Raw genomic sequence first — 12,208 nt, forward strand, 5'->3', positions numbered from 1 at the left:
CAATTTATCTGACATTTTGAAAATCTCAGTCCTTGAACTGAAAACAGCATCAGACTTACACAATTATAGATTGTACTTTATCTTTGGATCAGTTTTTAGTTTGGATCAATTTTTTTCTCTTTTTTAGTAAAGCAGGAGCCACCTACCTTTGAGGATCACAAAGTACTCAGATGCCCTAAGATATCTCAATCAGCCAAAATAACCATTTTGTTTTGTTTTCTGCAAGGCACACATACCTCAACAAAACAATTTAAGAGAACCTCATTGGATAATTGCCTTTCTTCCCTTTGAAAACATTTGGTTTTGATTTGACAGCTCAGGCCTATGCCATAGACGTGTGTTGACTGCAGATGGAAACTTTATACCATTACTGATTTCAGCACATTTCTTCTGAACTCTTTTAACCTTACTAAATGACAGTCTAACTTCCTTATCCAGCAGATGTTCCAAGGGCTAACCTTACTTAGAGAAACTGTTACAATTCAGGAATGGGATCAGTTCCCTTAGCAAATATATTATCATGGTGTGAACACCAGCCCTAATAGACAATTTCATTCATTTCTTAGGCCACAATCAGGGAATTTGCTGTTTCCTCCAAATATTAAGATTGGTCTACATATTTCCATTCCTCTTGCTGCTTATACATTATCCTGAAGATAAAAGTAACTCTACAAATATTTCATGTACTTTATGAAGTCTGGGTTCTTACCCAGATAATTACCAGATAATATCAAGAGTATAATATCAAAAATCTAATAAAGTAGGAAAATTTAAATGACCTATAAATGATCTTTTATGATTTCTCTTGAGAAAACTGTTCTTTCCCCCAGATATTCAGTGTTATAATGAGAACTTAAACAATATTCTTTTGTTCTTTGAAAAGTCAACCATAGGATTATTGGATTTCTCAAGAGGACTAGTACTTTGACCACATATCATTTTATACTTCCTTTTTCTTTAATTCCCTCCTTTTTCTTCCTTTCTTTCTGCCTTTCTTTTTCTTTCCTTCCTTCTTTCCATCCCCTTCCTCTCTTCTTCTTTTTCTTCTCCTCCTCCTCCTCCTTCTATCTTCTTCCTTTTTCTTCCATCTACTACTTCTCCTTCTTCTTTCTTCTTTTCTTCTTCTTCCCTCCCTCCTTCTCTCCCTCCATTTCTCCCTCCCTTCCCTTCAACAATTCTGAATTAAGGACTATGTCTATTCATCTGTCCAGTCTAACTAATGTTCTGGTGACAGATATCCTTGGTGCCTGGTTGTTATGTATACTGTTCACCACCCCAGGGCACTATCAACTAATTATATAATGACTTGTTATTCACAAACTTTCATAGAGTTCCTACTATGAGTAAATTTAAAGAAACTTTCATAGAATTCCTACTATGAGTAAATTTAAAGAAACTTTCATTTTGAAAGTTCCTACTATGAGTAAAGTTAAACCTCACAGCATCAGAAACTTAATTATATAAAAACTTGTCCATTCACTGAACAAATCTTCATAGAGCTCCTACTATGTGTAAATTTAATCACTTTACACCTCAAACTCCATTTTTAAAAAAGAAATTGAAAATATTAAAGTTAAGAAATAAATGCAGTATATCATCACAGCAAGTGAACTGGCACCTAAGATATGACATATCTTTGATTTTCTAGTTAGTTGTGATTTGTCCTTCGTTCTCATTCTCAGAGAATCATGAAGTCATGACATGCAAATGAATTGGATTGAAGTAAGAGAGGGCTGTGCAAGGTCACCTGCTTCACTTTCCCTTCTAGAGTCATCTGGGTTCAGTGGCAAGGTATATATCAAGGCAACTGCAAATGGCCCTGGATAAAATGGGAAATATATACAAAAGTATATACAAAAATCTGGGGCAGGAAGACCCTTTGGGAGGGGAAGACTTTTAGAGTTTCTGGCCAAAGCAGAGAAGATTGCTATTTATGTTCAGTCTGAGTCAAACAGGAAACAAATGCCCCATTTGATCATTGTTTATTTTCTAGTTAGTAATGGGTGTTTTAGTAGGAAAAATACTGGCTTATGAGGCCCAAGACCTAAGTGTCAGTCTTGGGAGCACCACTAATTCACTGTGTGACGTTAGACAAGTCTGTCCCTTTGATGTTTTTTGTAGTGTCTTCATTTATAAAACATAGAGTTTGAACTAGAAGGTCCCTTGCAATTATAAAATTATTTGATTCTATTCCATTTTTGATAGTTTTTATAATTAAAGTAAATTTTATTACTAATATAATAGAAAATCTTAATGTTAGTATACTCAAATTAACCTATGCCTACCCTTGTTTGCTCTTGAAATGGATCAATGAAAACAGTTAAATATAGACAACTGGCTCAATTAATAACAGTTAATAACTAATAATCTAATTAGGCAATAATTTAAAGTATACTGAATCTATTGAGGATTTATTTAAAATGGACTATCCCTACCATAAAAACAGCACTCTGTGCTTTCTTGAAAGATATTATTCCTAGTTCCCACTGGGAAATATCATCATTCTCTAGCCGTCTCTTATGTTTCTGAAATTCTAAAGTGGCTACCCTTTTTCCTGCTAATTATATTAGCTCATTACGTAATTATATTTTACAATATTATATCTAAACTTAGCAAGCAGGAGTTAAATCAATTGGCTGATTAATGTTCATATGTTTATGATGTATACTGTTGGTTTGAAACAGTTGAACATGCAAAATATGTCATTTTTCCTTTCAACTCACAAAAGCCTTCCAAGTATGTTGGCAAGTAATAACTGTGCTTTAATCTGAATCCCATTAAAGTGATTCAATTCTATTACTTAAGAAATGGTTTCCTTGACAAGGTCTATGTTTTCCCCGGGGTTAACAAAAAACTAGGATCTGAATTATTTTCCTAGCTCTTCTTCAAACTAAGTCAATACTCACAGACATGCCATACCACCTACTTATACCTCAGTGTTTCTCACTGAATATCTAGAGAATCAATTTTAAGGTATATCATTAAGAGCACTAGGATAAAAATCGGTAGACTTAGGTCTAGTCTTAATGATAGTAACAATGTTGATCATTTAAAAAGCCAGATGGCTTTTACATCGCACTTTACAAAATACTTTATATACACACAAGTATATAATTTCATTTGATTTTCACAACTCTGAATGCTATTATTACCTCCATTTTACAAATAAGGAAGCCTAGACAGAGCAAGTGAATTAACTGTTCCAGGTCATTGCCAGGAAGGACTTCCACTCTATGCACTGTGCCACTTAAAGCCACAATTACCTGTGTGACCTTGGATAAACAATTTAATTTCTCTGTGTCTCAATTCAACCATCTGTTAATTCTCTAAAACTCCAACGCATTTAGGATCTCATCAGTGTGGGTATTCTCTCTAATGACACAGACAGCAATCCCTCTATGGATTCCCATCCTGTGTCTCTCATCCACGTCTTCCTCTTCTTTTGCCACAGGGGAAGGGGAGGATACATCTAACATGTTAGGAACCTTTTTTGTATTCTTCTGACATCACAAAGCTGTTGATAGAGTACACAATGTATATATTTTATCTCCCTTGTTCGTGTGATATTAGTTTTAACCTCTTTTGATGACAAAATTTAAACCGTTTCTCTACGAATTCCTGGTTTGTAATTAGGTTTGCAGGCAACTATACTGTGCTTCATTGTCCTACGGGAAATTCTCAAACAAAGATATGGGAAAAATCTTGGATTCTACCATTATCTAAAAGAGGCAACTGAGGGAATATCAATAACAACCAATCCATATGCCTACTTTCCTAACTACAGAACATTTTAAAGAGAATAATCTACACACAAAAAAGACCTCCTTGATAAAGGTAATTTAGAAAGGGAAAAACAGCCTTTCTCAAGAGATTTTCATTAAGAGATTATTTTTTAAACTACCATATGACTAATTGAAAGAGGTAAAAAACATAAGATCCTACCATTCTTAATGGCTTATTGACAATAAAAGATTTTAATTTGGCAGAGCAAAATATTGCCCTCTCTCCTCATCCCAAATAAATTATCTCCGATATATGTGTCAATATTATATCATGTGTCATATGGGTGGAATAATATCTTCTGTGCCTTAACAAGCTATGAGGATAAGAGAAAATAAACAGATATACGACTGTTTTGAAAATGAATAAGCCATAAAGATGTCTTCTTTCTCTCTTTCCTATTTCTTCACTTCTTTTCTAAGCTGAGCTGTATGTTTCATGCTCAGATTATTACTAAACCTTAAGAAGAAAGGGAAGGACACTTGATAATCCATGTGGACTGATAAGGACAGCTAATGTCCCAGGTGAAACTGTCTACAAATAAAGAATATGTACAAAGGCTCAGGGCTCGGGATACATAAAATTGAATATTCTGATGTTTCCCCTCTAGATACTTGCATTTAATAGTCTATGCTTGCTATAATGCTATGCACAAAACATAAGAGTGTTGTTATAATCTAAAGAGGCAACCAGAAACTGCTTTATCATCTGTTCTTAGACGCCAAAGAAAGAAGGTACTGTCTACATCTTAAGAAGTTTCTCAGGAGATGAAAAGGTTATAGATTACTTCTTGAGTTACTACTACAATAAACTGGGAAAGTATATTTATATGCTAGAGGTAATAAGACCAGATTGGGACTTTTTTCTCAAAATACTCTGAACATTATACTCCATTTGGGAACACCAAAAATGAAAACCCTATAAATCTTTTCCAAAGGTAAAACTCTTATTTATTTAAAAGACTGGTATTGTTTCTAGAAAAACAGAAATTCATTTTCTAATAATGTAACTATTTACTCGTATAATCTCCGGTTCTTTTATTTTTTTATGATTTTTACCACAAAAGGGGGTGAGAAGTTGAAAATAGTGACTTATGCAGTCACATTGCTTCAGATAGATGAAAATTTTCCTCAGCAGGCTTCATCACTATCAGCATTTAGAGTAATTTAGTTAAGAAGGATTTCAACAGCCACTAGGTGGGCACATATAATGGTTTTATAACCAAACCTGCTCAGGGTGGGGGTGTTCTGGATGGTTTAAACCTATATCAGAAACTTCAAGGTTTTATTTTCATGCCAAAGAAAAGAGAAAACCCAATTTAGTGCAATGAAAGACACTGAATTTGAAGTCAGATGACATGGGTTCTTCTTTTTACCAATGCAACTTGTGCCTTCACCTCTCTAAGGATTATTTTTCTTCTCTGTAAAAGGCAGAAATTAAAATAGATGAACTCTAACCTTCTTTCTAGATCTCTACATCCATTGACCAAAGCTTCTATTTGAAGATTTTGGAGCAGGAGGGGAAAGAGCATATAGAGGAATAAGGCTTTGTCCAGGGTAGAGACTTAAAAATGTTTGTTGAATTGAACTGAGACTCTCTCAGTTTGTTTCAAAATATTAAAGCTAAATATAGAATTACCATACACTGCCATAAATTTGACCCAAGGTCAGGAAAACTGGCAGAATAATATTCTTCTAGATGCAATTAAAAGCAGAAATCTTATTTATTACAAATAATAACAGAAATTAAGGCAACCAGGTGATGCAATAGAGAGTGTTGGATTTGAAATCAGGAAAATTGGAATTCAGCTCTTACTAGTTATGTGATCCTGGGTAAGTCACTTAACCCCTGTTTGGCTCAGTTTCCTCATCTATAAAATGGAGATGATAACAGCAATTACCTCACAAGGTTAGGGGGATAAAATAAGATCGGCATGTTAAACCTTTGAAAACCTTAGAGTGCTATATAAGTACTAGTTATTGAAACAATTATAGCATTTTAGCATTATTAAGATTATTATAGCTAATGTAAGTAGCTAATTTTCCCAGAATAGAAATGTCAGAGATTCAGGACTATTGCTAAAACCTTAGGAACAAAATCATGCAAAAGAAGTTATCTTTCATTTTCTTTGTGGATAAAAAGGTATTTGTTTTTACCTTTTTGGTAACTTGAGAGGTCTGGAAGGCCTGAAAAAGAAAAAAGAAAAAAAGCCACATTAATTATTAATTATAAACAAAGCACTATATATTATGTTATACAAAATTACACAAATCTATAGAAAGAAAGTGCCATGGGACAATGGGAAGAAGGCCGCTCATGTACTCAAAAAAACCCAGATTTAAGTCCTGTCTCTAAGACATAGTATTGAGGCTTGAGCAAATTGCTTATTTTCTCAGTGCTCTCAAATAACCCTTTAAAACTCATAAAAAAACTGTACCAGCAAGAGTTTCTACTACTAGAATTCCTAACATTGATAAAATGACAAGGCTGAACCAATATTCATTCTCTTATTCTCTCTCTCTCCCTCCCTACTTTTCTCCCTCTCTCCCTCCCTCCTTCTTTCTCTCTTCTCCTCTGTCTCTCAGTCTCTCTGTCTGTCTGTCTGTCTCTCCCCCTTCCCCCCCTCTTTCCTCTCATAAGTATATAAGTCCCTAATTATACTGTGGAAATCAACCTCTGTTCTTGGAGGCTATGAAAGTAGAGTACAAGCTCTGACAGGTTTTGCTAAAGTGAAAAGATTTAAATTATGGTCTCAGTAACAGACAGTGTCTTCTTTCCAAAGACCACCTTAGTGATATGGAGACCATCATCTTCCTTAGGCTGACACTTGGTGACAAATTATTTGACCACAATAACCAAGAAACAAAGAAAAATACCAAGTGATCCTCGGCCACATACAGCTTTTGCTCAGTGACAACAATACTCAGGTAAATGAATGTAGGCTGATTCTTACTGGCATTTAGCTCCTCAAAAGAAGGAACTGTTTCCTTCTATGTCCAGCACTTTCCTAGGATGTAGCAGACACTTAAAAATACTTGTTGAATAAATAAACAACAAAATAGGAAATGGGACCAAGAATGCTAAGACTCACACAGCTTGGGACCAGATAAAGCTTAACTGAGCTGTTGGAAGTCTAAATGTGACATTCTTGTCCAATAACCAAAAAGCAGACACATTTATAGGAATGAATTTATCATTATAATATAACCTCCTTATTATAAATGAAAGCAAAAGACAAAAGGAAGTTGCTGCTAAATGGGACTATGGTTCACCAGCTCTCCTTGGAGAAGCAAATAAAGGAGTGGGCAGAATTGTTTTTTGTTTTTTTGTTTTTTATCATGAGTCCAAAGACCATTTGACCATTTCATGGAATACTAGCTAATCTCATAAGGTAGTATTTATGATAGAACAAGACCACCATGAAAATAATTATAGTTTTGTTTCAAGAAGCCCAAGAATCTCATTTTAAATATCGTCAGGCTGCTCAAGCTTTACATTTGCAATTTGGAAAAACAAGAGAGGAAGCTAGAAGTATAGTAAAAGACTGTACAGTTTGCCTTCCTTTCCATGTTCCTACACTGCCTCCAGGGAAGAACCCTTTGGTTTGAGACCCAAGAGCAGCAAAAGAGACAGCCTGAGTGGTCACTGAATTCCTCATACAAGCATTTACAATTATGGGTGTGCCACAAGCCATAAAAACAGACAATGGGCCTGCATATACTTCTAAACATTTTGCACACTTTTGTGCACAGTATAAGATTTTACACACCACTGACATACCCTTTAATCCTTAAGGATAGGCAATAGTAGAGAGGAGAAACAGAGACATTAAGACACTCCTCCAAAAACAAAAGAAAGGGGGAGCCACAGGTAAGCCTAGAGAACTTCTAAATCTAGCCCTTTATACTATTAACTTCTTGATTTTTGACAAAGATGCACTGGCTCTGGCAGACAGGTTTTATAACCCACTGGAAGGGCAGTGTCCAGTGTGAGCAGCTAGACTATCTTTAGATAATCGCCAGGTGATGTGGAGAGACCCAGAAAGTGGTGAATGGAAGGGATCAGACAGGCTAACTACATGGGGGAGAGGGTTTGCTTATATCTCCACAGGTGGAGAAGGGATCAGATGGGTGCCAACAAGCTATATTCGCCTTGTCTATGGCAGAGAGATGGAGCAGACCCTTGAAATGAAGGAGAAGACACAAGAAATATTGGGTGGTTCTGTCACTGACTGTGCCCACCACTGAAAGAGCATGGCAGTTATGGCGTTTGACTCACGGACATCAAAAATTGTAGGACTTCAAACCCTCAGGAATCATTGGATTCTCTGAGACATGATAAGACTGTTGTAGGACTTCAAAACCCTCAGGAATCATTGGATTTTCTGAGAAATGATAACACTGTTGCAGGACTTCAAAATCTGCTGAAATCATTGGATTCCCTAATACATAAAAAGACTGTTGCAGGACTTCAAAAACTTCCAGGGATCACTGGATTCCCTGACACGTGAAGCAATGGACAGTAGATTGGTTTTGGACTATCTCTTGGCTGCTGAAGAAGGCGTATGTGTGACTGTTGTTTACATACCCTCCTTCTAGGACTTCTGGAAATCTCTTACAATACAGAGGACTAAGAGGCAAAAAAGAGGGAACGAAATAAAATACTCCTTAACAAATAAATTTCATTGATATTTTTGTTTTAATATCATCTATATTTCCTTTTGAATCCCTATCTCATTCTCCTTTCAGAAAACCATCCCTTCTAATAAAGAGTATTAAAAAGAAGAGGAGAAAAGTTCAGTAAAACTAACCAATACATTAAAATATTATGTAGTGTTTTATACTATGAGTCGCCCTCATCTACAAAAATTCAGGGGAGATGTTTTCTCATCTCTTCTTCCTCTATATTAAGTTGATGTATACTTTGAAATTTGGTGATTTTAATGTAAATACAGACTAAAAGTTCCTTGAGAGAAAGCGTAGTTTTGTTTTTTTTGTCCCTGTATGCCTAAGGTCTGGCACAGGTGTTAAAGGAATTCTTATTGATTACTGAAAGGTAGTTTATAAGTAAGAATGGTTAAAAAACAAAGTTAGAAAATATGTGAGAAATGAAAAAGGCCAAAGATATATGAACTACACAGAAGCCTCAGACTCAAATCTGAATTAATTCTTCAATAAAGAATCAGAAGGCACCAAACATATAGAAGCATATTAAAAACTTTTTTTAAAAAATAAAACTAGAAATATAGAGAAATAATACTCTTCTCTAGACTTTTCCCTTTAGGAAAATGGGTGGAACAAAAGCCAAGGCCTTTCTTAGGACAATTAATTAAGGACAATAATCAAATTTAACTAATGTCTAGATAAAATTACTGTTTTCTTCAACTAGGAAGTGACAGTTGCTAGGACCCACCCAAAATAAGTAGACTTTTCATCACAGATAGGAAACTTCAGATACAGGAAAGATAGTTCTGATTCAAATCTAGATCTTAAGGTGGAGGCTCACATATATCAGAGGAAAGTGGAGGAGAGTGGACTAGGAAGGAATGGGATAATGATTTGGTCAACAAATCAGAAATAGGAACTCAAATTCTATTTTAACATCTTGTGATCAATTTTCTTGTTCAAGATTCTTATAAATGTTACTTAAAATTGTTTGGGGCACAGAGTTATGTCCAAGTTAGAAGCTTAGATATAAAATGATGTTAAATTAATCAAAATTGTTTCTGACCAACTTAAGCCTATATGTAGCATATAATGTTTAAAAAAAAAAAGTGTGTGAGTGTGTGTGTGTATGTATGTATGTATGTATTTCTTCCCCACAATAATGAATAACATTCACAAATAACAAATCTTGATTGCATTTTTAACAGATAAGAAGCCACATGATATTAATGATGATGATGATGATAATAATAATAATAATAATAATGACACTTGCTAATCTTTATATAGTACTTATTATGTGCCAGATGCTGTGTTAAGCACTTTACCATTATTATCTCATTTGACCCTCACAAAAATATTATTGATATGGGAGTCACTCCTCAATCAATTTCTATATACAGTCAGACTGTTGACTTCTTAGAACAAGGAATAAAATTAATGCAAAGTCAGAAGAAAATAAAAATGAGAAAAAGATTGTATATCATTAAAAAACTCATAAACTATTTAATAATAAATTTGACTGATACTTTTTTTCCATATCATAGTCATTTCCCAGTAAGAGAAATAGCTAAACAAAACCAATCAAAATCATGACCTTTATTCCACTGAAAAGAAACTTCTGATTTAGAAAGGATTCTCTAACTCCCAAGAAGTCACAAAAATCCTAGAAGAGACTGCAATATAATAGTATACACAACACGCTGAGTTTTGTCCCTTAACTCACTACAAAAAGGAAAAGGAACATTTCCTAATCTCTTCTCTGAAATCACGCATGGGCACTGTAGTCACAAAGCAATCAGCTTCATTTTAGTATTTCCTCATTTTTAACTATTATAGTCAATTGTGTATATTGGCTTTCATCTGATCTATTTTAAAAAGTTACTGAGCACAAAAAAGGGGGGGGGGAGAATAGATGGAAGGAAGGGCAATGAATTACATAACTCATTTAACTGATATAAATCACTTGCAATGATGAGAACACACACACAATTTAAGAATTGTCATTCTGAAAGGACACTTACCTACTTGCCAGAAAGAAAGAAGACCAATAGCAACATCAGTTTTTAAATATAAAATTGTCTTATAGAGAAGTGGAAGATTATAGTAGTAGCAATTCACAAATAGTAAGACATAATAAAGAGGGAAAGATGTTTATAGAAAACTTGGCAACAGAACCAACTAAGTCAAGTCATCCTGAAGGACAACAAATAGCCCCAAAATGGAAAAGGACTCTACGTGACTTTTTAACAAATAATTAACCATTAAGGACAATACCAAATGTTATGTAAATATAAGTTGTTTCTGTCATCATCTATGGTCAATATACTGATTTTGTGCTGCTTAAAAATCTTGTTAAAAGAAAAGGCTAAGCTGGATAGCATAGAAAACATACTTAAATGAGTGTGATGAGAAAATGAAAAGTACAAATAAAATTTTTTGTTGTTAAATAAAGAAACAGGGCTAAATGAACTCTATTTTCTCCTTTAAGCTCTAAGAGATTTTGAGGCTATAAAAACCATTTGCATTTTGGCAAGTTGTCAAGTTCAAAAAAAAGCCTTTGTGATTTTATTAATAGACTAGAAGACAAAAAGGCATCAGTCAAATAAGCCAATTGAACAAAGACATATCCAACACAGGTACAACAGAGAATACTAATTTAGTAATTGTTGATGTACATTAGACAGGGAACATTAATATATAAACTACGAGAAATTATTTACATAGAATCTTAAATCTATATCCTCGACTAAAACGTTCATGTCCTGGAAAATACTTTCTATTTTTCTAAAAAAGTGAAAAACTACTTAATTTAGCATTTGATGAATCCAAAGACCTTAGCTATTAGAATAAAAAAATCAATATATGAAAAAAAATTGCCAGAAAAATTTGAAAAAAAGTCTGGCAAAAACTAAGTAAATGCTAATTGTATACCATTACATTTCAAATATATTTACAAAACTGATTCAAATAAGAATAAGAGTCATTCCCCAATTGTTAAACAGTTGAAGGCTATATACTGGTGTAGAGGGCCACAAACAGTGGGGGAGCTCTGGTTGAGGTATAAGCTCCTTCAGCCCAGAAGGAACCTGCTGACAATGTCTGGTTCGGCTCCCCTTCTCCCCTAAGAGCTCTCAGCTTTCCTGAGAAGTCAGGGGGCGGTGACAACCTGTGTTGTGATTGAAGCAGAGTGATACCAGGTGGAAGAGTGATACCAGATGGTAAACATCATAGCAAGTTATTATGTAGTCTCACATGCACAGTATATATTTAGCACATGCCCAGTGCTGTTTTGGTAAAATAAGGTTAGGGTATATAAAGAGGAAAGACCTTGGAATAAACGGACTCCATATTTCCACTATCCTGAGGAGTCTTGCCTCATTGCTTCTCCACTAAAATGGTATGTTTTAACCACCCCAACTTGAGGGCTCTAGAAAGCAGAACACAACACACTGCCACTTTTCAAAGGGAAACATGAATAGACACATTCACTAGACATATGAATGCTCTAAATCAGTAACAATTAGAGAAATATAAATTTTTAAAACTCTAATGTTCTAACTCATACTTATCAAATTAGCAAAACTGACCAAAAAAGACAATGACAAATGATGGAGAGGCTATGGAAAAACAAGTACATTATTACATTGTTGCTAGAGCTATGAATTCATCCAGTCATTCTGGAAAACAATTAGAACTATGCTCCAAAATTTATTAACAGAAAAATTTATAAAATTTCAACCCAGCAATACCAATATCAACTA

The 12,208-nt window shown here is 34.4% G+C and overlaps 1 protein-coding gene across 2 annotated transcripts in view; it reads right to left on the reverse strand.

Moving 5' to 3' along the window:
• Positions 1-12,208, reverse strand: part of DISP1 (dispatched RND transporter family member 1) — a 253,315-nt gene that overhangs the window by 25,377 nt on the left and 215,730 nt on the right. For both annotated transcript variants that reach the window (XM_023502005.2, XM_023502007.2), the window contains one exon: positions 5,937-5,966. In XM_023502005.2, coding sequence (XP_023357773.1) covers positions 5,937-5,966 — 30 coding nt within the window. The remainder of the gene's footprint in view (positions 1-5,936; positions 5,967-12,208) is intronic.

Source organism: Sarcophilus harrisii, chromosome 4, assembly GCF_902635505.1.
Source record: "Sarcophilus harrisii chromosome 4, mSarHar1.11, whole genome shotgun sequence".
NCBI classification, from domain to species: Eukaryota; Metazoa; Chordata; class Mammalia; order Dasyuromorphia; family Dasyuridae; genus Sarcophilus; species Sarcophilus harrisii.